This window comes from Furipterus horrens, unplaced genomic scaffold, assembly GCF_987537825.1.
Source record: "Furipterus horrens unplaced genomic scaffold, mFurHor1.1.pri manual_scaffold_16, whole genome shotgun sequence".
Lineage (NCBI taxonomy): Eukaryota > Metazoa > Chordata > Mammalia > Chiroptera > Furipteridae > Furipterus > Furipterus horrens.
In genome coordinates, this window is record NW_028327186.1 from 561,059 (window position 1) to 586,869 (window position 25,811).

General features: G+C 58.2%; 2 protein-coding genes across 2 annotated transcripts in view; both read left to right on the forward strand.

The window, feature by feature from the left end:
- The window catches only part of HERC2 (HECT and RLD domain containing E3 ubiquitin protein ligase 2), a 176,397-nt gene extending 163,663 nt beyond the window's left edge, over positions 1–12,734 (forward strand). Inside the window, exons 84-93 of the mRNA XM_090263730.1 lie at positions 1,856–2,043; positions 2,515–2,712; positions 4,722–4,805; positions 8,446–8,587; positions 8,685–8,879; positions 9,361–9,473; positions 9,919–10,109; positions 10,802–10,907; positions 11,191–11,403; positions 12,374–12,734. Of these exons, the coding sequence (XP_090119856.1) occupies positions 1,856–2,043; positions 2,515–2,712; positions 4,722–4,805; positions 8,446–8,587; positions 8,685–8,879; positions 9,361–9,473; positions 9,919–10,109; positions 10,802–10,907; positions 11,191–11,403; positions 12,374–12,646 (1,703 nt within the window). The 3' untranslated portion in view covers positions 12,647–12,734. The remainder of the gene's footprint in view (positions 1–1,855; positions 2,044–2,514; positions 2,713–4,721; positions 4,806–8,445; positions 8,588–8,684; positions 8,880–9,360; positions 9,474–9,918; positions 10,110–10,801; positions 10,908–11,190; positions 11,404–12,373) is intronic.
- A 6,305-nt stretch (positions 12,735–19,039) lies between these two features.
- Positions 19,040–25,811, forward strand: part of OCA2 (OCA2 melanosomal transmembrane protein) — a 121,211-nt gene continuing 114,439 nt past the window's right edge. The window contains exons 1-2 of the mRNA XM_090263597.1: positions 19,040–19,132; positions 24,246–24,496. Of these exons, the coding sequence (XP_090119723.1) occupies positions 24,267–24,496 (230 nt within the window). The 5' untranslated portion in view covers positions 19,040–19,132; positions 24,246–24,266. The remainder of the gene's footprint in view (positions 19,133–24,245; positions 24,497–25,811) is intronic.

A 25,811-nucleotide genomic window follows, 5' to 3' on the forward strand; every position in this document is an offset into this window, starting at 1 on the left:
GGGGAGTTATTTTTTCTTCATGTTTTTCTGATTCCTTATGTTCTATATTATTGACTTAAATCTTGGTACCGTTCACTTTACTGTTGTTTTCCTGTAAACTGTTCTTTATTTCAATTAATGTATCCTTAATTTCTAACTGGATCTTTTTTATGCTGTTGAGGTCCTCACTAAATTCCTTGAGCATCCTTATAACGAGTATTTTGGACTCTACATCTGATAGTTGCTTATCTCCACTTTGCTTATCTTTTTCTGGAGTTTTGATCTGTCCTTTCATTTGGTCATGTTTCTTTGTCTCCTCGATTTGGCAGCCTCCCTGTGTTTGTTTCTGTGTGTTGGGTAGAGCTGCTGTATATCCCGGGCTTGGTAGTGTGGCCTAATGTTGTAGGTGTCCTGTAGGGCCCAGTGGCACAGCCTCCCCTTTCACCCAAGCTGGGCACTTGAGGTGCATCCTTCACGTGGGCTGAGTACACCTTCCTCTTGTAGTTGAGCCTTGGTTGCTATTGACAGATCAATGGGAGGGATTTACTCAAACTATGACCACTTACTGCCAACTTCCACCCTCTGTGGAGGATCAGCTATGCAGCAGCAGGGTGGTGGTGCTCTGACGTGGCCTGTAGCTGTCTGCTGGGTGCGCAGGCCCTGGGGTTTCCTGGGTGGTGCAGGCCAAGGTCATCCCCAGCCTGTTTTCTGCCTGGGGCCACCGTGCCTGAGCTATGAAGGAACCTGAGATGGCTGCTACTTGTGCTGGGCTTGGAGATTCCCAGGCGAAGCCAAGCTGTGAATCTAAGCTGGCTGCTGCTAGTGCCGGGCCTGGGGCTCACTGAGGCCGGCTGTTGCTTGTTGGAGAGGATTTAGGAAGTTGGGAAGCAGGAGCCAAGACCAGCCATTCATATGGAAACGGAGCTTGGGTGGGCCCAGAAGCTGGGTGGGGTGGAGTCTCTGGGGATCTCCAAGGCAAGTCAGTAGTTAGGTTACTAGAGTCTCAGATGTGGCACCAGCCTGCTCGCTCTGTGGCTCTGTAGGGGGAGGGTTCAGAAAAGGGACAATGACCTCTGCTGGCCTTGATGCCAGACACTTCAGTTCCTCCCTGTGTGCCACTGGCGCCTTTCAAGCTGCTACCCCGGTGCCAAAGCCCAGAGGGAGCGACTCTGAGCAGGTGAGTCTGTGTGCGGGTTCTCTAAGGGGAACGGCTTGGGGCTCCGGCAGTTGCTTCCACTGACTCAATCCCACTGGTTTTTTGCAGCCAGAAGCTGTGGGGACTTATCTTCCTGACACTGGAACCCTGGGCTGGGGGGAGCCTGGTGTGGGGCTGGGACTCCTCATTCCCAAGATGCCCCTCCTGAGTCTTTATCCACCACTTGTGGGTGAGGGACCAGCCCATTCCGCGTCTGTGCCCCCGCTACCAGTCTGGGTGGATATAGTTTCTTTAATTCTGTATCTGTCAGACTTTCATTCAGTCAGTTTCTGACAGTCCTGAGTGACAGTTATTGTATGGTTGAGTTGTAACTTTGATGTGGTTGTGCAAGGAGGTGAGCCACGTCTGCTGTGCCGCCATCTTGGCCAGAGGCCAGGTGCTCTTACCGTCCGCTTTGGTGTGTTCTGATTTGGAGCTGCTGCCCACCGCGCTTCCTCCTGTGGGCATCGCTGGGTGTCTGAGATGAGGGAAGGCTTGCCAGCCACAGGGTTGCTGAGGACCCCAGAGGCGTGTGCCTCTGGTGTTGTGGTCAGAGACCCCGGTCACACGGAGGCCTCCAAGCGATGACGGGCAGTGACAACCACATGTGCTGGGAACCCGGAGGGGGTTGCGCACCCATCGGTCCTCACCTCCAGTTTCCGTCTGAACGCGCTGCTGCAGGTGAAGTGTACACGTGGGGCGACAACGATGAGGGGCAGCTGGGGGACGGAACAACCAACGCCATCCAGAGGCCTCGGCTGGTTGCTGCCCTTCAGGGAAAGAAGGTCAACCGTGTGGCCTGCGGCTCGGCGCACACTCTGGCCTGGTCGACCAGCAAGCCTGCCAGTGCTGGGAAGCTGCCCGCACAGGTTGGTGCTGGTGGGCAGGGGGCTTTGGGGGTGTGTGGGGGGCAGAGCTCCTGCTTACGTATTGAGCTGGGTGCAGTCAGGCGCTCCTCTGCAAACCATTCAGGCTCATCATGTTAAAATTAGTCCTTTCAAGAACTTGAATATTGACATCATCCAGCCGTCTGGGGGTGTCAGTGGAGTGCGTCACCTTCATTCGGAATCTTGGGACGACGTGAAACCACTCGGGCAGCACCGGCCAGCCCGTGCCGTGGCAGCTGTGTCTGTGCGCGAGTCCTGTTCGCACTCTCCTTGCGTCACGTTACGGGGCCGAAGCAGAGCGGCCAGAATGTCATTGCAGTGAGGTGGTTTTCAACCCCAGCTCAGGCGTCGGGCGCGCCTCTGGTTTGGAAAACAGCATGTTGGAATCTGTCCAGAGCACAGTGCTCGTCGGTGCGCGGGGCGCCAGGGTGCCGATGGGTGTCAATGTTACAGGTCCCCATGGAGTACAACCACCTGCAGGAGATCCCCGTCGTCGCGCTGCGGAACCGGCTGCTGCTGCTGCACCACCTGTCCGAGCTCTTCTGCCCCTGTATCCCCATGTTCGACCTGGAGGGCGCCCTCGGCGAGGCGGGGCTCGGGCCCTCCGTGGGCTTCGACACCCTGCGGGGCATCCTCATATCCCAGGGGAAGGTAACTCGGCAAAAGCTCCAAGGGGGACCGTGTGGGTGCAGCTCATTCAGCAAACGCTCATCAGGCACCCGCTCCGTGCCAGGCTCTGCTCTGGGTGTCAGAACACGTCCCTGACAGACAGACGAACGCCTCTTCTGTGTCGGAGCCTGTGTTTGGTGCTGCGTTTCTCCCTGTGACCTGCCTCTTGCCTCCCTCGATGGGTTGAGTGGGGGGCTCGCAGAACCGAGCCTCCGTTCTGGCAGAGCTCTCTGCTTCCCTGGCCCTGGGGCTGGGTGAGCGCTGTTGTCCCCGGGACGTCCCGCAGAGGCTCTGCCCCAGGCTGTGTGGCGTCCGGGTCGGAGGCTGATTTGACAGCCTGTGACGAGATTCCGAAGGTCATTAGATAGATTCCAGCCCATCTGAGCTTTGTAGAGGTGGGATGCCCGACGCAGGAGTTGGGGGTTCCCGTTGCTGGAAGTTACTGAGCTTCTGGCGGGCACCTGCACGGGACGTTGTCGCGGAGGCCCAGCGAGGGTGCAGTGGGGGGGTGCGCGGTAGGAGGGAGCACAGCGGTCGCAATGGGGAGCCCAAGTCCTGCGAGCCTGTGACTCTGTGACCTGTGAGTTCTCCAAGGTCACGGCATCTGCTCATTGAAGTAAAATTCAGGTGTTTGCGGTGCTGTCTGAACAGATGTTGTTTCGGGCTGTCTCTGTCCCCACCTAGCCAGCGGGGACTGCACGCAGTTCGTCTTCAGGTGTGGTTTACAGACATGCGCAGTGCTGAGGATTACGTGGTAACTGCAGGGCCTGGCCAGTGATGGGGAGCAGGAAAAGCTGACGGGAAACTTGCCCTCCACCGTGTTTTTATCCCTCCAAGTGGAGGTGGTACTAGGCAGTGAGGGGAAAGCCTTTCTTCATCGGGAGAAGACAGTGAGAGGCAGGGTGTGCCCACAGGCTGTGAGCGTGGGGTGGCAGCATGGGGCTCTCAGAGGCGCCCGCAGCACCAGGCCTGTGCAGGTGGGCCCTGCCTGGTCCCGTGAGGGCGGGTCATCTCTGCTGGGAGGTTTGGGGAGGTGACTGGAGCTCAGAAGGGGCCGCCTGGCTGTTGGGCTGGGGTGTCCGGAGAGCAGAGGTCCTGTGGGGGAGGGCAGATTAGAACACAGGGGTGGACAGGTGTGCATGGCAAGGGGCACACCTCTGCTGGCCAGGTCCCCCTGTGACACCCTCTTGCTTTTCCGCTCTGGGGCTGCGGTCTGGGCGGCCTGGGCCCTGGCCCTTCCTGCCCTCAGGGGTTCAAGTTTTCGGGCTCTGACCAGGTCCAGCCATGGGTCCCTTGTGCCCCCCAGCTCCATCTCAGAAGAAGGCCCCCCCTCTGATTCTACCTCCTCTGAGGGTCACTAAGGGCCCTGCCCTCCTTCTGTCCTCACAGGTGCACACCCACAGGTCCCTGCTCCCAGGCCCGCAGCTGCACAGCCACCCTCCCTGTCCCTGGGTGACGCTGCCCTGCTCCCTCTCCATGCCATCTTAGCCCTGGTCCCTCAAGGTTCCCTTTAGCACATGGTGCCCGCCCGTCCCTCCCTCATCACTGTCCCCTCCCCACCTTGAGCCTGCCCGCTCCCCAGGGCCCCCTGGCCCTGCTGCTGCTGTGTGGTGGGCTCCTCACTCGGTACAGTGACACCAAAGCGTGGCTAGGGTTTGGTATCAGTCTGGGGGACTCTGGGTTTGGCTGGGAAGCCTTGGCTTACGAGTCATTCCTCAGAGCCTGGCCTGAGCCCCCAATCGGAGTGGGTCCTCAGCAGCCCTGGCCCTCTACCCCGTGTCCTCCGATGAGACCGAGCACCCTGCGTGGGCTTGTGTGTCGAGGCCAGCCACTCCCTGAGCCGCCTCACAATCTGGGAAAAAGTTTGTAGTTGCTTGTTCCTGAGACAACAGGACTTTGGGGAGTAGAGGGTTGTAAAACTAGGTCACGATTTATCTGTCTGTGGTAGTACTTTCTGTATCAGATTCTAACCTCTGTCTGTCACGTTTTAGGAGGTGGCTTTCCGAAAAGTGGTTCAAGCCACGATGGTGCGGGACCGCCAGCACGGCCCTGTGGTGGAGCTGAACCGGATCCAGGTGACCGGGGGAGGCGGCTCTCTGCTTGTGGACTTGATGGTGCCATGGCTGCGGGCCATGGCCCTGCGGCAGGAGTGGGCGCGCCTTGGCTTCACCCTTGTTCTAGAGACTTAGTGCCACCTGCATGGGGGTCCTGTGTGCCGAGGCTTCCGGGTGGGAAGGTAAATTGTTTTCTCTATGACGGAAGTAAGGAGGCCTGAGCTCAGAAGCACAAATACCCACAAGCAAGGGGGAAGAGTGACCGTGACCCGCCTTTCCGCCCTGTGCGGTACCGGCTGCTGGCAGGGAGGGGAAGGAGCGTGCTGCTGGCGGCCCCACCGGATGACTCCGTTGCATTTGCTGTTCCCCCTGGTGCGCTGGCCGTGCCTCTCTGTTCCCTGCAGCAGGCTGTGGCCCTGGCTGTGCTGACGGCTGCCTGTGTGCTCCAGGGTCCCTCGGTCTGCATCCTCTGCCCGGGCTGGCAGGCTGCACTCCTTGGTGGACAGCAGCGCTGCCCGGCAGCACCTACTGGGTGTGTCTTCCGTCGCCCCCATGGGTGAGGTTCTGAGAAGCGGGGCCTGTCAGAGGCACTGAGTGCAGGTGGTGACCGTCCCTGTCCCTGCGCTACCAGCCTCACGCGCCCCTTAGCTCTCAGGGCTTGCGGGGGACTGGGGGGAGCAAAAACCCGGAATTTATTTATAAACAATTGTGTATTTATCCTTACATGTTTAAACTTCAGTCACCTTCAAAAGTCCTCTCCATCTGATGCAGTCCACCTATTGAGACGTTTTCCCACGGCTCAAAATAGGTTTTGAACTCAGAAATGTTGATGTCTTTTAGTGCTTCTGCCATTTTTTGTTTCACCTCTTCCACAGGCAAAACATCTCCCTTTGAGAACTTTTTTCACCAGGGAAACAAAAAAAAGGTGCTCAGGCGAGATGGGCTGAATAGGAGGGCGGGCATGGGGGTCATGCTGTTTTTGGTCAGAAACTGCTGAACACTCAGCGCGGTGTGGGCAGGTGCGCTCGTAAATCACCCGTCGTGAAATGGGCAGATGCGTTGAAAGAGTCTTCAAAAAATTCACTGAAGCCGAACGCAGCCTCTCACAACGCCAGCTGGCACACTGTACAGATGGGTTCCTGGAACGTTCGCCTAGTGGGGGAAGCCTGGACTACAGGGGGCCCATCCTCCAGGAGATAATTCTGGGTTTTCTTGCCCCCCACCCCTTATACTTTGCCAGTTCACAAGCCAGTCACTAATGTGTCTCATGGCTGTAACTGAGAACTGCGATGTGGGCCATCTCTGCCTTCCTGCTGCTGCCACTGTAGCTGCGCGCCCGTCAGTCCCTCAGTAGCACTGCTAGGAGCCTGGGGGCACCTGACATTTCAGGTCCGCATGGCACCGGCCTTGCCTCTGGAACGGAAGCAGAGCCACGAAGGACAGGCTGTTCCTGCGCCTCTGTTAACACATGATTTTTACCCTGATGTGGGTTCCTGACTGGAAGCTTTCCCAGACTTGTACTTGGAGCATCTTGCCTTAAATATAAACCCTTGTGGTTTGCCAGCAAACACGTGTGACCACGCTGATGGAAGTGGTCTCTTCGTGGACGTCAGCGTGCTGCATGCTGTGCTGGAGGCCAGGCAGCCTGCTCCACAGACAAACGGGCTATTGAGTGAGGCTCATGAAAAAGCTTTTATTTCCACACCTTGGAGGAGCATTTTGGTTTGCTCTGCATTATTAGGTCTCAGAGGCTGAAGTTTGTGAGCCGATGGCCACCGATCACGGTGTTCCCTGATTATGTGCCTGCCTCAGCCGCGTACCAGCTCCTGGTCGGGGCTCCGGGCACCAGTGCAGCATGGTGACCAGACGTCATGGCAGGCGTTGTCTCTGTGCCTTGTCTCAGGTTGTCTCGTCCGTGTGTCTCATCCCTCTTGTCCTTGTGCCCAGCACAGCGGCCTGGGTTAGGAGCGTGTTTAGTGCGTGTTGTAAGAGCAGGTGGGCAGACGGCAACTGGATTCGCATTGGGTGTCTTTTCCAGGCAGACAAATAACCTTCAGCAGTGGTGCCACATGCGTGGATGGCTGGAGGGGCTGCCCTGCTTCGCTCAGCTGGCAAGTCCTCCACAGAGATGGAAATGGAATTGTTTTCCTCACCAAAAATAGAGCCTAGGCGGGGTGTAGGGGGAATCCAAGCAAACAATCCAGAAGAGCGTGTCGGCCCCTTCATGCCCTGGGCATGGCTGTGGGAATCAGGGGCATCAGCCTTGTCCTGGGGGGACACCCCATGGAAAGTGTCCTAGAGACACTAAATGTAGGCCATGTTCTGGGAAGGTGTTCTTTGTTAGAATTTGTAAGAGGACCTGAAAATCAGCGCACATCAACAGGTTTTCCTTTTAGATTTAGCGCAGAGTTCACGCACACTCACCTCTGAGGATTCAGAAAGTTCTGACTGGGCCTGGAAGCCTCTGTGCGCCTGCTGTGCAGGGGCCCTGCCAGCACTGGCGCCTGTCCCATGTTGCTGCTGAGGTCACAGAGCCTCACTCCTTTGCAGCAGCTGAGAGCGTCATCTCTGTCGTTGCATATGGAGACCGTGTGATGTCCGGGGCAGGAAGCAGGTCTGGGTCTCACCCCCTGTGTGCAGACCCCCTCCCTTTCTGCAGCTCAGTTCCCTTCAGGGGGTTGGGTGCCTTGCAGAGCTGCTGAGAGGCTCAGTGCAGTAACATCTGTGAACAGAGAGCCAACTGTCTGGCACTAGAAACATGGGTAGCTGTCATTGTCATTGTCGTCAAAATGCGTGCAGTAAGGGGAACGCGCTATGTTACCCTCAGCCTGGAACTCAGTAAGAAGTTAAGGGTGGTGCGTGTTTAGTCGGAGCAGTCAACATAAAAGCACGTTCTCGTAATCATTTTGTCCTTAAGTTGTCACTTGTCCTTGCTTTTGACGGGCACCCAGGGAGTTCTGAGCATGGCTGCGGCGGGGGCAGCAGGAGCACTGAGTCCCCACCAAGTGAGGCCTGGGGGGCCGTTGTCCAACCTGGTTGGAGGCGTTAAGACTAGGATGAGAGGTTCAGGTGGGAAAAGTGGTCGTACTTGGAGGTAGGTGACTCTGAGGGCTGAGCAGGGCCCGTGCAGGAGGGAGGAGAACAGGTCCCGGCGGGGCCACGCGTCAGGCTGGGCGCCTGTGCTGAGCCAGCTGCGGGCCCTGAGCACAGGGCGGGTCACGGGCAGCACTGCGCTCTGGCTCCCTCGGGTGCCGGCTTAGGCGCCACGCTGCGGGCACAAGCCTCGTGCGTCCAGGGGGCTCCTGTGTATGAGGCCCCGGGGGGAGGCACGTGGCGTCAGCAGGGGAAGGGGCGCAGGTTCTGTCTCTGAGGTCGGTGGCGGGCCTGGGTGCTGGGGTGTGCGCTGAGGGACAAGAGCCAGCGGTGGGGAGCGGCGCGGCGTGGCTAGTCGGGGAGCCTTCCCCTTGCCCGGGGAGTCGGTGGGTCTCGCCTTGTCCTGTTGCAGGGGCTGCGCTGCAGCGGGGCACTGGGGACCAGGACAGGGAGTGTCGGGTGGTGACAAGCGAGCGGCCGCAGGGCTCGGCATTGGCCACCGGCGGCTCCGGGCTGCCCACTGTGAGCCGCCTCCGTGACCGCCGGCCCTGTCGTGTCTCTCCTCCAGGTCAAGCGTTCGAGGAGCAAAGGCGGCCTGGCAGGCCCCGACGGCACCAAGTCCGTCTTCGGGCAGATGTGCGCCAAGATGAGCTCGTTCAGCCCCGACAGCCTGCTGCTGCCCCACCGCGTCTGGAAGGTCAAGTTTGTGGGTGAGAGCTGTGGGCAGGGCGGGCGGGCTGAGCGCGGCTGCGGGGGCTGCTGCCGCGGGCTGGGGGGACCGCAGGGCTGACGCTCCTTCCCCCGAAGGTGAATCCGTGGACGACTGCGGGGGCGGCTACAGCGAGTCCATAGCCGAGATCTGTGAGGAGCTGCAGAACGGCCTCACCCCCCTGCTGATCGTGACGCCCAACGGGAGGGACGAGTCGGGGGCCAACCGCGACTGCTACCTGTTCAGCCCCGCCGCGCGGGCGCCCGTGCACACCAGCATGTTCCGCTTCCTGGGTGGGCCTCTCGCGTGCCCGGCTCGGCCCGGTGTTTGCTGGGTCTCGGGAGGGGCAGCGGCCGGGACGTGCCAGCGACTGTGAGGGGCCCTGGGCACTCCGAGGGGAAAGTTCCCGTGTCCTGACTGTCGGGTGGGGGTCAGAGCTGCGGGGTCTCGGCGGCTGCGCCGTCCCTCCGGCCTCCGCTGTGAGAGGCCCTGCGCCCTGCCGTCGGAGGGGCGGGGCCGGGCCTCGGGGAGGCGGACGGCGGGGCCCCGCAGGGTGGGGCGGTCGGAAACTGGCCCTTGGGAGCAGAGCAGCGAGCGGTTTAGAGCGGGGCGGATGATTTACCGACAGGCCTCGTGAACTGCGGTGGCGTGGGTGTGAAGGTGCCGAGGCCCCGGGGTGGGGGCGGGGGTGGGCCCCAGCCTCCGCGGGCTTGAGTGGCCTGGATGCTCTGCCCTGGGTCCCGACCCCTCCTGACCCTGTGTTTGAACGCGCAGGGGTGCTGCTGGGCATTGCCATCCGCACCGGGAGCCCCCTGAGCCTCAGCCTGGCCGAGCCCGTGTGGAAGCAGCTGGCGGGCATGAGCCTCACCATCGCGGACCTCAGCGAGGTAATCTCCAGGGGAGGCGGTGGGGAAAGGGGGATCCCCGGGGTTGCTGAGGAGGTGCGGCCTGTCATGGTGGCCGGGGTGCTGGCCACACACCGCCGTCGTCCCGCAGAGCAACAGAGGCGTGTGCGGATACAGGCCGGCCTGCTTGCGGACCTCCCTGGAGCGCGGGGGCAGAGAGAGCTCAGGACTCCTGCTGTGGGGGAGCCGAGCTCGGGCTGCGGGGCGGCTGCGGGGAAGGGGAGCCGGCCTGCTGCGGTGGCTGGTGCTCTCTCGGGTTCATCGGAAGAGTGTCCCTGAACTACCCATTCTTCCGTTGCTGCTCTCTCACCCCTGGGCCGTGGGATGCACCGGCCCCAGGCGGACCGAGGCCCCGCGGGGCTGGGAGCCGGGGCCTGGGGCGGGCGAACAGCCCCCGCCCGACACACAGCGCTTGTCCCCTTGAAAGGTGGACAAAGACTTCATCCCTGGGCTCATGTACATCCGCGACAACGAAGCCACGTCGGAGGAGTTCGAGGCCATGAGCCTGCCCTTCACCGTGCCGAGCGCCAGCGGCCAGGACATCCAGCTGAGCTCCAAGCACACGCACATCACCCTGGACAACCGCGCGGAGTACGTCCGGCTGGCCATCGGCTACCGGTGCGTGGCCCCGCCCCCTGGCGCTCGGTGGGCGGGGCTTGCGGGGGTCGCGTGCGCAGCCTGCGGAGGGCTCGGCTCCCAGTGCGGACACCCGTGGCCGTGGCCAGGGCCCGGGTCCTGCTCTGCGCGCCCGCGTCTGTGTGCCCTCTGCCCTCTGCCCTCTGCCCCCTCCCCTGGGGCAGGACCGCGTCTGGGCCGTGTCTCCCGCGTGCGGCCGTCGCCCCAGCGCTCAGGCGTGGTTGCTGCGTGGCAGGTCGGCAGCAGCACGTGTGCCCCCGCCACGCCTGGGTCCCCGCAGCGCGGTCCTCGGCCCCGCCCTCCGGGAGTGCCCAGCTGGTGCGGGGGGGGGGGGGGGCCGGGGAGGGGCTGCGCTTGCTGAGCCGTGACTGAGGGTGTTCCTGACGCGTCTCCTGCTCTGTCCTGGTGTCCCGTTTGGCCTGGTGCCCTGAGTCTCCAGTCGTGAGGCCCCTGAGGCAGCGCGTATCCCGAGGGCTCTTCCCGCGGGCTTCGCGGGCCGTCTGACAGGAAGGGAGGGGAGGTGCAGGGCGGTGTGGGACCGGGCGAGCCATCGTGAGGACTCCGAGGCCCTCGGGTGTGGGCGCGCGGAGGCCGTGTCTGCGTGGCACGCGCCTGTGTCGTCCGTGTGGTGCGGCGGCTCCTGCGGCAGGACGACAGTGAGGTCTTTCTTTCAGGCTCCATGAATTTGATGAGCAGGTGGCCGCCGTTCGGGAGGGGATGGCGCGAGTCGTGCCTGTCCCCCTTCTCTCTCTGTTCACCGGATACGAACTGGAAACAATGGTACGCCGACCTCCGCGCACGGGCGCCCTTGGCGCTGCGTCCCGCGCCGTGACCTGCCGCATCGGGGCCCCTCGTGTATCGCGGTTTAAATCGTGCACTTGGAAGTCAGATGTGCTCAGGAAGCGAGTGCCCCTCCCTGCCGCCCCTCCCCACGGTGGGCCGCGGGGACCCGTCCCCACCCCGCCGGTCCCCCAACAGGCCTGGGTGGAAGGAACGCGTGACCCGTTCTGTGCTGGGGCGGGGGGTGGGAAGGGTCAGCCGCCCTGACAGCGTCCCTCCGCAGGTGTGCGGCAGCCCGGATATCCCCCTGCACCTTCTCAAGTCGGTGGCGACCTACAAAGGGGTCGAGCCGTCTGCGGCCCTGATCCAGTGGTTCTGGGAGGTGATGGAGTCCTTCTCCAACACGGAGCGCTCCCTCTTCCTCCGCTTCGTGTGGGGCCGCACCCGGCTGCCCAGGACCATTGCCGACTTCCGGGGCCGAGACTTCGTCATCCAGGTGCGGCTCCTGCCGGGCGGGCGGGGCTGCGGGGGGCTGCCGCACACCACCCCGCAGCAGGTCGGGAGCCCGGCTCCTGCGTGGCATGGCTACCCCTTTCTCTGGGGGGAAAAAAGGAAAAACACCCAACCTCTTAGGTTTCAGAGCTCAGGTGTTGGGTAGCACTACCTGCTTTAAAAACGTGCGTGGGCACCACCTGATCTCCTGATGCCATGTCTGCGGGTTCTGGTGTGAGCACACGCACTTTTGGGAGCACGTGTCCGGCTCTGTTGTGCTGGGTGGACCGCCGCATAACGCTGCTTCCCAAGAAAAACCAGAGCGCTCATCGGATGGAGAACAGTGTCGCTTTGTGTTCTCACTCCACGGTCCGATGGTCAGAAACAGACTCTGTTTACCTGCCGGTCACCGGGGTGACATGACCACCCCTCCCCCACCCCCAGACCTCCCTGGCAGCAATATGGTCGAGTCAGAGGCTCCTCAAAGGGCCAGGTGGGTGGAGGGTCCACTCGCCCCACATGTTTGTGAGGATTCAGGGGCGGGCCCTCCTGAGCCGAGCCTGGCCACCATCTCTCAGGAAGATGTCCGAATTATTCCCTCAAAATGTAGGCAGTTCGGGCTTTTGTCCACAATTCTTGCTGGCTCCCCAGCATCTTAATCTGTAAGGGTGGGAACTGAGCCGGTGGGGCTAGGAGAGCCGCTGCCGTGGTGAGTGGCGGCCCATGCCCACTGCCCTTCCTGGCCCTTGGACCCTCTTCCCAGCGCTGATTGGGGAAAAGTCATCGTCACAGTAACCAAGTGCTAGTTTTTACTACGAGTCTGGGAACTAATGAGCCGTTCCTTTTTATCTCTAAAATTAGCCAGGTCATGTAGTTCACAGTATGTTATTCTTAGAAATGTGCTGGGTTTTGTGAATGGATGGGGTCTGTTCTTCACTCCGTCTGGTTAGTTACTTCACTGTTCTCGTCAACAGGTGCTGGACAAGTACAACCCTCCCGACCACTTCCTGCCTGAGTCCTACACCTGCTTCTTCCTGCTGAAGCTGCCTCGGTACTCCTGTAAGCAGGTGCTGGAGGAGAAGCTGAAGTACGCCATCCACTTCTGCAAATCAATAGACACGGATGACTACGCCCGCATCGCCCTCACGGGGGAGCCGGCCGCCGAGGACAGCAGCGAGGACTCGGAGAACGAGGACGCAGACTCCTTCGCCTCGGACTCCACGCAGGATTACTTGACGGGACACTGAGCGGGAGCCGAGGGCCGCAGGGTCGTGCGTGGGGATGGCGTCCCTTCTAGAGGTGGGGCAGGAGCCTGCGGCTCGGGGCTGGAGTGCTGGCCGGAGCAGTGCGGGACCCCGGCCTCGCCCGCGGCCCCATGGGGACACTGGCATCTTGGAGACTCGAGGGGTCTTCTCACCCATAATGCTGCATTACACGGAGGACTCGTGTTTACTCAAGAGTGTAAATGTTTATATAAATACTGACCTGCAGCCTCCCAGAAATGAATAAAAGGCCTTTTTACCTGTGGGTGCAATGGAGTGTTTGTTCTTCCTTTCACGTGCGGTGCGTTCATTGCCTTGGTTGTACGTCGCAAATACTGTGTAACCATTAAATCGTATTATAAATAACTCGTTTTACACTGACTTTATTAAATGTTTTGAACATTAAGTGATCAGTATTACTTGAATGCATCCAGAGGTTATTTCAACCACAGCTGCAGCCCAGAGGCTGTGGGTGTCCCTGTCACCGGGGGCACGTTTCCATGTATGTGGGGTGTGACCTGGGCGGGGCCTCTGGGCACTGTCACACCCCTGTCATGGACAGTGTACTGTACATACTGTTGGTGTCATGTATATGCCTACATTTTAATTCCCTATAAATAAAACATGTCACAAAATTGTGAGCCCAAGTGTCGTCCCTGTCAGCGTGGGTGGCGTGCCACAGCCAGACTGTTGGGATGTTAGTCAAAGCCACTCTAGTCCAGTTAGACTGTGTTGGTTGCAAAACCCAAACTCAGGGACAAAAGAGTGGCATTAGGGGCATGAAGAAGGTGGGGGGCGCTCAGGGACCTGCTCCCCTCCGCCCCGTCCGCCTGGGCATTCGTGCTGACCGTCCTCCAGCACAGGGTCCCCTTGGCTGGGGCCTGGCCCTCTGCAGCCTGCTCTCAGTCACGTGTGGCAGGCTAAGGATCGGTCCAGAGTACTAGTATTTGAGGCTAGCGGCACCCGCAGGGGCCACAGTACATATTGCATGTTGGAGTCTATTTATGCAGGGACCCAGTGTTTTACATCAGAAGATTCAAAGGGAGGAGGGAGTTTTTTCTGGGGACTTACACACAACCAAATGGGTTCAAATTTTTTGCAAGCTGGGGTATTTTTTCAAGATTTTATTTATTATTAGAGGGGAAGGGAGAGAGTGAGAGGAACATCGATCGGTTGCCTCTTGACACGCACCCTAACTGGGGACTGAACCCACAACCCAGGCAAGTGTCCTGACCAGGAATCACCTGGCAACCTTTCGGTGTGTGGTATGATGCCCAGCAAACTGAGCCACACCGGCCAGGGCTGTGGGTGTTTTTAATCACCAACCATGTTGCTGCCAATCAGCCTTTGCTGTGTAACAAACCAACCCAAAGTCAGTGGCAGACAAGAGGCAGCATTTCTCTCAGGGATCTGGGTTGGCTGGTCTTGGCCGAGTGGCTGCGGGTGGGGCTGTCGCCCACAAGCTCTGACAACCCAGGAGAACAGGTGCAGACAGGCCTGTGCTCAGACCGCTCTGCCCTCTCCCCCAGTCCTGGAGCGACCCCAGGCCAGGGGACTGGCATGTGTCTTCTGTCTCTGGGACAGCAGTTCTCAGAGCCCTGTCCCAGGACCCCCCCGGGTTCCTGAGTCCTTTTTAGGGGCCACAAGGTTCTTCCATTTTCCAGCTACATAAATCTGTGTGAGGCCACATTTTCTTCCCATCTTCCAGCTAAAATGACATATTGCAATATGTGGACTGCAGAAGTGGAAATGAGACTCCAGCTGTCTTTGCTTTAGCAAGATCCTAAAGAGATTGATAAAAATGTTAATGCTGTACTCACTGATTTTCTTGTTTTAGAAAGGATTTTTTCAAAATAGTGTTCATGTTAATAAGTAGTAGGTTTGCTTTTATTTTAAAACTGTCTTCGAGTTTTAACTTATAGTATACTACAGATGGATGTAACCCAAATAAAAATGAAGGATCCCAAAGAGCTTGTGAATGAAAAAGGGTCATGAGACCAGAAGTGCTGCCGCAGAGTGAGGATCTGGTCCCCCCGGGGGTGCCGTCCACGGGGACCCAACATCTGGGCAGCCACTCGCCGCTCGCCACAGCTGCCGTATCTCCACTGCTGGAAGCAACCGCCCAACACACACTTCTGAGCTCTTCTTTTTCTTTTCTTTGTTTAATCCTCAGTGGAGGATATGTTTACTGAATTCAGAGAGAGAGAAATATTCATTGGTTGCCTCCTGTATGCGCCCTGACCATGGATCGAACCCACAACCTTTGGTGTACAGGATGATGCTCCAACCAACTGAGGCCCCTGGCTAGGGTCTTATATCTTTTTTTTTTTTTTAACTCCAGAAATACTGGAGGATTATATTTCCTCCCACTGCGCCACTCATCAAAAAAAGTCAACTTTGATATAGTAACAGTTTCTTTATTTCAAGATAAATCTCAGTACAGTTACTTATCTTCAATTCTTCACTCGGATGAATGAAGCCTAAATTCTGTGCATTTTGGCAGATTGAAATTTGTGCAGCAGCATCTATGCGAGGTAAACTGAGGAAGGGAATGCCCGTTACACGGATAAAGGCCACTTGATTTTATCACCAGCTGTGGATTACTCCCTTCCGAGGCAGTTAGACAGTGTGATGCATTGTATTTGTTTTTCTGGCTCTCTTGTCGCTGGCGGACCCACACCCGGAAGCGGCATTGCCTCGTCTGCGCCACCTGGCCTGGCAGCTGAGTGAGCGCCAGAGCTGAAGCCTGACAGGTGTTCAACAATGAACAATTCTGAGGGGTGTCATTGTCATCAGTACGGTATACCACCCGGTGTCACAGTGACCGTGGGTTAACTAGGAATGCCACAGAGCTTGCTAAGTCTCTGCACCTGTGACTTGCAAAACCAGGCAACATCCTTTGATTTGGGGGCAGCTGAAGAGAAAGGAGTGTGAGGTTGACATTCCTCTTGAAATGTCAGCGTTCATTGTGAAATCAGCTTTGAGTTGCTCTGAATTAAGTTAGCGACTGCTGTCACCTGCCCTGATTCCAGGTGGGCCGTGCATCCGGCTGGGACCTCATGCATGTCAGCCCGCAGGAGCAGCCAAGTGTGGGAACCCTCAGGGTCTGCTCAGCCCAGAAATGGGGGTTTTTGACCCTAGTTCATTCTCTGCTCAGCCAGGCTTAGTCCCCACAAGCCTGATGAGTCAGTCCCATTCATAGGGAATTACTGTACAGCCAGGACTTCTGCCTCGGGGACAGCAGGGTACAGAGGAGTCACCCCGCCTGCCATTATTAGCCCTAGGTCCTCCTGATGGTAAATGTCTGTCCCTGGCCAGTCAGGAAGGGGGTCCGCAACCGTGGGACTTACACCTAGGGGTCTGTCTGAGACCTCTGCACCTGTCGCCACCTGGCCTGGCCCAGTGGGCAGGATGGACACTCGGAGGGCACAGGTGGGTGTCCCAGCTACAGACTGCATGTGGTTGGTCCCCAGATGTCTGTCCCTCATCCCTGCTGTGGCTCTGATGGGTCTGCCATTGAGAACTAGGGGCTACGACCTTCCCCTGGAGCCTGGCTTCTGGGCTAGTGTGGCCAGTGATACGGCAGAAGTGACACCTGCCAGGTCTGCATGCAAGGCTTTTGCTGGGCAGAGGCTACACAGGGGACCCTCCCCGTAGCCAGTGCGTGCACCTCCAGGTGCTTCCAGCCCCAGACACAGGTCACCTCCTGCCTTCGTCACTCTGACTGTCTTGGGGTGCAGACAAGCTGCTTCCTCTGTGACCCCTGAATTCCAGACCCACAGTGTCTGGGAGCATGAGAGGACGGTCACTGCTTCTGTCACTAAACTCGGGGCGTTCCTTCACAGCCGTAGATAAAGGGCACCCGTGTGAGTCTGCATTTGAGTTTTCCTCTTTCTCAGGTCAGAAGGAAGCTACCCTGGCTGTCTGCCCAGTGTCCCCTCTGTCCTGCATCTCCTAGGGGGCAGTGCGTGGGGCGGAGGCACCTGTGAGCAGCTGTGGTGAGCAGGACACATAGGCTATGCAGTCCAAGCAGGCAAAAAGACCCCTGGGACAGGATGGCATTCCTAAAGGGGAGGTGCAGACAGGTTTCCATGGGAACCAGGGGCTGGAGGGATGGGATGGAGTCGTGCTGGGTCACACCTGTCTGTGGAGGGGGAGAGCCGGGGGGCCTTCATTGGATCGCCCCAAATGCATAAAATCTGCACATACGCCCGTGTACACAAAACCCACCACTATTTATGTGAGCAAAGGGATTTCATTGCGAACAGGCCAGACTGTATGCATTTAAGTCCCATGTGCTTTGAAATAGCCATCTTTGACCTTTACCTCCGATTCCAATGATGCTGCCCCTTGCTCACAACACTTGGAGAGCCTCTAATTTGGAAGTTCCCTTAGGAATTCCCTGAGCCATCGGAGGAAAGTGTGATTCTGTGGTCAGATGTTGGTGAAATCGTCCCCCCAACACAGAACTCACTACATAGTTCTTGTGAGGCCTCGGTCACCTGTGACTTAGGAAACCAGGCCCCTCCCTGTTCAGTAGCCGGACCAGGGATGGCGTCCTAACTCCCGCTGGGCCTGAGCTCAACACACAGGGGTGGGCTGGCAATGACTAAGGAGCCCGGAGGTGAAGAGCTTCAGGTTCAGGCCAGCGGCTGCCACTTTGTGGGGGCTTTGGGGCCATGTGGGTGGGATCTGGGGATGCCAGTCCCTGGCAGGGTGGATTCCCTCCATGCACCCATCCCTGCAGCGGGGGTTGGGGGGTGAGGCAGAGCTGATCTCCTGCAAACATGTCGCAGCTGCACAAGGGTCATCGGAAGTGTGTGAGGAGAGAAGAAGAAAATACGATACCCCATCGGCCAGGCGTGGACTCAGTATGCGGACATCAGTGAGGCAGACATTGGGGGCCACGTGTCTGGCCATGGCCGGCCTGCTGGCACTTCACGACCCTCCTTTAGACCCATGGGCCTGCACACCAAGGCTCACCGAAGCGTGGATGCCATTCCAAATGAGCGATGGCAGCCCACGACCTTCCATCCGCTCTGGGTGCCTGCACATTTATCCTCCGTGGTGTGACAGAGGCCCTGGAGGCTCAGGGCTTAGTGCAGATGTGCCAGCATCTCAGCTGGTCACAGGCCCTGTGGTCCCCCTGCCCCGCGTGGTCACCTGCACATCTCGCACCAGCCCTGTGCACACTGAACGTGCACCGTGATCTGAACCGAGCCGTCCCAGGGCTCACGGTGTTGCGGTCGTGGCCAGCCCCAGGACTGCGGTGTGCGTGCCCTCTGTGCTCCAGGAGGCCTGGGGGCCTCCGCGTCCCTGTCCTGTGCAACATGCTTGTTATAAAGTCTGTGCCCCCCAAATACATCACGTGCTCAGGCTCCAGGAATGAACGGTTCTCCCAGGTAGGTTCACAGAGGCACCTTTCTGACTGCTTGCTCGCTGCATCCAGGACAAGCCAAGAGCCTCTGACTGCCTGGCAATCCCGCCAATCTTGGAGCAGCGCCCCCTAGTGAGGTGTCCCGCCCACTGCGGGCCCGGGGTCTGTGTCCGCGTGTGTCTCTGTGTGTCTCTGTGTGTCTTGTGCTTCTGTGCCTCTGTGTTGGTATGTGTACAGTTGTGTGTCTGTGTGCCGGTTTATATTTCTCTATGTGTCCGTATTTCTGTGTGTAGTTGATGTGTCTGTGTGTAATGTCTGTTGTGTGTGTGTGTTCGTGTGTGTAGTTTGTGTGTCTGTATGTTTGTCTGCATATGTACCTGTATTTCCTTATGTATTTGTGTGTCTGTGTGTAGTCTGTTTCTATGTGTGTCTAGTGTCTGTGATATGTGTGTCTCTATGTGTGTACTTGTCTGTGTGCTGTGGTGTAGTTTGTGTCCATGTAGGAGTGCCTGTATGTGAGTGCATCCATGTGTGCTTTGTGTGTGTGTGTTGTGGGTGAGAGCAGAGGGAGAGCTTTCTGCAAGTGTAACCTTGGCAACAGCCCTTGGCTGGAGTGGGACAAGCAATGAGAAAATGAGAGGAGCGCAGGTGAGGTTCACCAGCACCAGCGGGCTCCTAAACTGCACAACGGGAAAAAGCAGGCAGGACATGCCCTCCGTTGGTGTCCCAATTCTTGTTCCTCAGGACAACCCTGTTCCGAGGATTTGGCTGCAGTCTCTAAGGAGAGCCTGAGATGTGCACGGCGCGTGCACACGACCGTCGGCTTTCACAGAGGGGTCTGGAGCCCCTCTTCATTTCCGGATGGCTCTCCTGCAGCCCTGGGGTAAGGGGGCCCCACCTCCCAGGCCTGCGGCTCCTTGGGGGCGTGGCCGCGCCGCCGCCTGTGGGCGTGGCCAGGCCAGGAGGCCAGCGCCCTGCACAGTGCGCGCCGTGCGCGAGCCCAGAGCTCTCCTCCAAGCCTGCGCTCCCCTCGCGGTTACGAGTTAACAGTTTGGACATTAAACTTCGCTCTTGGAGAAAGATCAAGTCTTCAGGTTAGTTGGGAGCCAGGATGCGGGGAGCAGGCGGGGTTTGAATAAGGCTCTGTTGGGTCGTTGCTTTAACGAGCTGGGAAAGTCGGTGTGAAGACGTGGAAGACTGAGGCGCGGGTGTGAGCACCGCACGCATCTTCTGATGGACGCGCGCGGCTCCCTGGGGACGGTCCCCGGGTGCTGGTGCTGCGGCGGAGGCTGGGAAGTGTTGCGAAGCCAGGGCTCTGCTGGGCCTGCCCTGCGTGTCTGCTCCCAGCGCCGGCCTCGCACGTGAGCGCGGGTCAGGCGTTTCTGGGGAACGGAATGCGCCCTTCAAAGCCCATAACGCCGCTGCTTCTCACTTGGCCACACACGGTGGAATTACATGGATTTAATGTCGCCAGATTTTCCCAAGGGCATGGATGTTAACATGCTTGGGCTTACAGACCCAGGCCTAGGCCAGGGGCTCCCCCTGCACAGGCTCTGACTTGGGAAATGTGCAGTGATTTCGAGGAAGAGAACAGGGGGCCGTTAGCGTGGTGGGCAGCAGCTCTGTCCTGAATACTAGGCAGTCCGTTGTCACCTGAACCACCTAGGAAAGGCCATCCCTGGGGTTTGCCTGTCGTGTGGGGCATGGGGTCTGTTGTCCAGGCTGGGGATCAAGGCCTGCGTGGGGGGCCGTGGGGCCCGGGAGCTTGCGTGCACCTGGAATGCTGATCTCACATAATTGTTCATGAGGAGTAAATCTCACTGGAAACAGCAGAGGCAAAAAAGCTCTGGGTAAACTCTACAGGACACACAAAGTCTGCCTGTTATTGCAAATTTAGTTCTCAACTCCTTGAGTGTAGTTGTTCACAACAGGTGTAAGGTGTGGATGATTTAGAAACACCAGTTTCTCAAGTTTTTTTTTTTTTTACCCCTATGAAAGGCAATTGCTGATTCTGTTTTTTGAGAAGGTCACCGCCCCCCGGGGTGGGGGTCGGCTGATGTCTGAGGAGATCAGGAATTATGAGGGAGAGGGCATACCTGGATGTTGCTGGAGACCCAGCAGCGCCCACACCTGAGACACCCAGGACAGGTGTTAAGCCGGAGGCCCCGTGGTCAGATGTGAGTTTTGGAAAGATCACCGAGGTTGGGTGGTAGGGAGCAGATGCCGACTGGAGAAAGCCACTCTCTCGTCCTGCCGTCTGAGAGGTGGTTCTACAGCCAGGGCAGGGGACACTTGATAGGTGAGGGGTCTGCAAGGTGAGAGTGGGTCGTCAGGGGGCTCCCCGTTTGTGTTGGTGCATCCGGATGGATGGTGGGACCCGTCACAGGGCTCTGGGGAAGGGCCAGGACTTTGGGCGCCTTTGAGACATCAAGGGAGACAGGAAAGTCGCTGGACACAGTGGCCTGGCCTGCAGAGGGGAACTCGGGAGTCAGCTGCCCGCGGTGAGTCTTGATTCCGGATTTTGTCATGATTGCTACCTGCCCCACCCTCAAGAAGCGGGCTTCTCGTGGCGGCCACCCGCGGTGGGCGGGGCTCAGCGGTGCGGCCGGTGGTCCCGCGACGCGCCTGTGGCCTCGGCTCGGCCACGCTCTGCGCACCGCGCAGGACTAGGAGCGCGCGGACGCGACGACTCGGGTCCCAGCGCAGGTCTCTTCTTCGGCGGAGCAAAGGACACGGTTTCCAAACTGGTCTGAAGGATGGGCGAAAGCCAACAACACGGCGACACAGAAATAGCGAAACAGCCTGACGTGAGGGTTGCGGGGCCGCCTCTTCTGGCCGCGGGCTGCCCAGGCGCCGGGGGAGGGTGCGGTCAGAGGGCTGGAGGCAAATCCCAACAATCGCTGCTCTTATCGTAAACTCGGAGGGAGACGCCTCTTTAAAACCAGAACACTGGGGATCACAAACAGTGCTACTCGATCGAATGTTCTAGAAGTTACTAACCAATTCACACTTTGCGAATCCATCAGGCTCCATGGTCTGTGTCCTGGCCTGCGGGGTCTGAGGGTACAGTGCGCCCCTCTGAGCTGCCCTGGGCGCGGGCGCGGGGTGCTGAGGACGAAGCTGACTCAGGGCCTGGCCTCCTCCGCCCCAGGGGCTGCGCCTGCCCCTCCTCTGCGCTTCCTCAACTAGAAAGTGTGCACCGAACACAAAGGACACAACCACACTCCCAGGGAGACGGCCGCGCCCCGGCACAGACAGCCCCGCACTGCACCCCTATCCACGGCCCAGCTGGCACAGCACCGCCCCGCCCCCGAAGACGTAGCCACGCCCCGGACAGCTTAAGCCACGCCCCCAGGTGTGACCACGCCCCCGTGGACGCAGCCGTCGGGTCAGGCCCACGCTGAGAGCACCGCTTCTGTCCCGAACAGAGTTTTACGTGAAGGACGTCCGATGAGTGGGGTGTTTTCTCAGGCCTTTAGGCACTGCGTGCAGGGGAGAGAATTGACTGCGGAGTGATTTCTTTTTAGTAACGTTTTCCCAGCAGCCCCGATACGTATTCCTCGCCCGCTTTTCTTTACTGTATGACATCAGATGATTGAAGGACGCGAAGCAGAGCGTAGGTGAGGGTCTGTGGGGTTTGTGTGCCGCCGCTGCTGGTTCGCGCGCCCCCGTGCGCCGGTCGCCGCCTTCCCGCGGGGACCCAGCCGGTGAGCTGGCGGCTGTGGGGAGGAAGGCGCCGCCTGGCTGGGCGGAGGGGCACCGCGAGCAGCTGCCCCGGGCCTCTGTCCGTTCCTCCCGCCCCATCGGCTCCTTTGCTCCGAACCTGGGCTCAGGGCATAAATGCCAACAGCCCCACCATGTCCCCCAAGCCCCAGGTCGGTTCTGTCCGGGGGGGCGGGCAGCTGCAATCGCCCGCTGACACCTGGCTTGCTGGGTCATTCCTTAGGCCCGGAGCAAAGGCACCTGGACCAGGTGGGCAGGGCCCGGGGGCAGAACACCGCCGCCCCGCACCAAAAAAAAAAGGGGCAGCCTCTGTGCACTGTCCCCAGGCCTCTGGCCACCCTTGCAACCAGCGCTGACGCCGCCTGAGCCCCTGCACCGCACTCTGGGCACATGTGCAGGAGGGGCCCCAAGGGTGGAGCAGCACCACCTGGCTGGAGGGGGGCATTGGTGGCTCTCCCAGACCAGGCGTCGGCGGGGCGGGCGGGGCGCACTGCTCCAGACCCGTGGGGAGGAAAGCCGAGCCCGAGGCACGAGGACGGACCTGCCGCGCCGACATCGGTGCATTAAGGGCCAGGTGTGAGGACTGGAACATTCGGTCGGGGCTGAAGCGTCGGCAACTTGGTCATTTCTGCGGGAGTCTCGGGTAGAAAGAGGGGCCTGGGCGCAGCCGCGGTGAAGGCCTTGCTGGGTGAAGGGGCGCAGCCCGCTTGTCACCACTCAGAGTCCGGGCTGTGCTTCCAGCTCGGGACACAGCGGATGGGTCATGGGCTGGGTGCTGGGGGTTCTCCCAGAGGGTGGCCGTGGACTGGGATGTTGGGGGTGCGCCCAGAGGGTGGCCGTGGACGGGGGTGCCGGGGGTGTTCCCCCGAGGATGGGCCGGGATGTCGGGGTCTCCGAGAGGGTAGGCTGTGGGACTGGGGTGCTCCACTCACACCTGCGGGAGGTGGCGAGCAGGTGAGAGCGGAGGGCTTGGCGCGCGCTCACAAGCGGACGAGGCAGCCGGAGAGGAGCTTCCTGGGTGAGCGCGCCCTCTGGCGGCCGGGAAGCGGGCCGAGCGCGGGCAGACGAGCTCCGCGCAGCCGGGGCTGCAAGTGGAAGAGCCACTCGGGGCTCGTCGCGGGTGGGGTCCGGAGGGAGGCCTCAGGTGGAGGCCGGGGCGGCGGTGGGGCTGGGGACGGGGGCGGCAGAGGGGCATGTGCGCGCCCGAGGCCCGGTGAGCCCGGGACCGAAAGGGAGGGCGCTGCGGCGCTGGCGGCGGGAGCCCGAGGAAGCCAGAGCAGGCTGTTTTCTAAGTCCCGGACGTAGTCTTGATCGAAGTGCGTTCAAGGAAAACGAGGACAGAGCAGTCTGAGAAGCTGTGCTGTGAAGGCGGGAGAGGCCTGGGCAATGACGGGGAGTCTCTGGATTACACTTTTGATTTCAAGGGACTTGCAGATCCACATGCAGGCGTGAGAAATAACATGGGCAGGTCCTGTGTGCCACTTACCCAGTGTCCCGCGGTGGTAGCAGCGTGTAAAACTAGAGCACCGTGTCGCTGCCAGGGTATCCGCCACAACAGGTCACCAGCTCCCCAAGTCCCCCAATGGTGCCCTTTTATAGCCGCCCCCACAGCCCTCCACCCCCACCCCCTGCTTCACCCTGGCAGCCACTAATCCTGTCCCCACTTCCATAATTTTGTCATTTCAAGAAAGCTATGCACACGGATTCTTACAGTATAATTTTTGGGATTAGCTTCTTTTTTTTTTTTTTTTGAGTCAATACTTTTTAGGTTCATGCAAGTTGTTGAGTGTATCAACAGTTTGTGCCATTAAAATTTTTTAAATTTATTTTTAGAGACAGGAGAAGGGAGGGAGAGAGAAACATCAATATGTGGTTGCCTCTCGCATGCCCCCAACTGGGGACCTGGCCCGCAACCCAGGCCTGTGCCCTGACTGGGAATCGAACCGGCGACCTTTAGGTTTGTAAGCCGGTGCTCAATCCACGGAGCCACAACAGCCAGGGCAGTTTGTGCCTTTTTATTGCTGCGTGGGATTCCATGGCTCAGAGGCTCCACGGTCCCTTTAAGCACTCGGCCATCCTCAGACACCCGGGCTGTTTCCAGTTTGGGACGATTGTGGATAGAGCTGCTATGACATTCGTATACAGGTTTAGCTGGGATAACTGTCCAGGTTTGCTATGCGTGCTTGGTCGGGCGGTAGTTAACTTTAAAGAAACCGTTGATTGCCCTGGCTGGGGAGCTCAGTTGGTTAGAGTGTCATCCAGATAAGCCGAGGTTGCAAGTTCGATCCCCGGTCAGGGCACATACAGGACTCAGCCAATGACTGCATCAGTAAGTGGAACAACAAACTGATCTCTCTGTCTTTCTCTCTCTCGCAAAAAAGAGGCCTTTCTTTTGTTTCGTTCAGACGTATCGATTCCCCAAGGTGTGAACAATATTCCTAGTATGTTTGTAATTAATAGCGGCTTCTTTCCGGCTGTCCCTAGTGAGAAGAGTCACTGCAGACCATGCATCTGGAGAAGGAAGGTGGCCGGCTGGCCTCGGGCGTCCTGGAAGTGGAGCTCCGTCAGACCTCTGCTCCCACGCCAGCCAGCCTGGGATTTGCTGCCAGCTGCCGCAGGCCACAGCAGGGAGCCAGCAGCGCAGACCCTGCCGGTCCCTACCCTGGTGGGGCGGCGGCGCAGAGCTGCTGGGAGCCTATGGACCAGGATTTTGCTTCCTTCCTCACAGAGCGGAGGTGAGCTTCAAATGGTTTTACCTTGTAAAATCGGAATCCATAGTTCCCTCACAATTTTTTTGTGGGAAAGATTTCCACATATTATTTCCTGGCCTGTTTGGAATGAATGCTATCTCTAAGTGTGGGTAATGTATATCCAAAAGGTAATAAGAATACAAAACAGTTCTAGCATATTTAGCATTTACTCTATTACTTAAGGCATTAAACGTATTACATGAATTTAAAAGCATGTTATATCTTAGAATATGTTTTATTCCTATAATCTGTGAATTAACCAATTAAATATTGTTTTTCATGTCAGAAAAATCTGAATTTACATAAGAAAGAAAAACTTTTCATAAACCTTTCAACAGGTACCAATGCAAAAATTATAAATAGATATAAAAGTAGCCTCCTGTAAATATCTTAGTTACCCTGCAGATCTGGGTACCCTTGTCCCCTGCTCTGGGCTGTTGTTCAACAATAATCCTGATCCACGCACTGACAGTCTATCATTGCGACACTCAGAGCATCACAGAAATGTAGTGTCCTATGGCCCCGCCCCCTGCCATGGTCCAGGCCCCGCCCCCTGCTGTGGTCCTATCCACTCCCTTCTCCAGGGTTAGGCCGAACCTGACCTGTGGACCATCTCACCAAGGCGCATGCGTGTTTGCACTGTCACTCCATGGTTATGAATCACTAAATGGTATACGCTCTTCTTGCAAATGGTTAAACTGTGACTTGCTCTTTTTCTTCAACATGTTTTTGAGATTTAGCCATGTGGATGCCTATAGCTCTTGTTTTTAAAAAAATTAAAAAATGTCTCAATTACAGTTGATAGGCAGTGTTATATTAGTTTCTGGTTTACAACAAAGTGGTTATACATTTACATATCTTACATAGTGTTCGCCCTGGTAAGTCCACTAACACCTGACACCGCACATAATTATTACAGTATTATTAACTATGTTCCCTATGCTGTAATTTACATCCCTGTGACTTTTTAATAACTGCTACTGCGTACTTTGTTCTCTGTATCTATGAGTCTGTTTTGTTTGCTCATTTTTTTTATTCCATATATAAGTGAAATCATATGCTGTTTGTCTTTCTCTGACTGGCTTATTTCACTTAGCGTGATACCCTTTAGGTCCATCCATGCTGTTGCAAATGTAGATTTCATTTTTTCTGACCGAGTAATATTTCATTGCATATGTGCACCAGTCTTTGTTATCCAGTGGTCCATCAATGGACTCAGAGGCTGCTTTCATACCTTGCCTATTGCTTTGCATAGTGGCTGCGCCAGTCTGCACTCCCACCGACAGTGCACAAGGGTTCG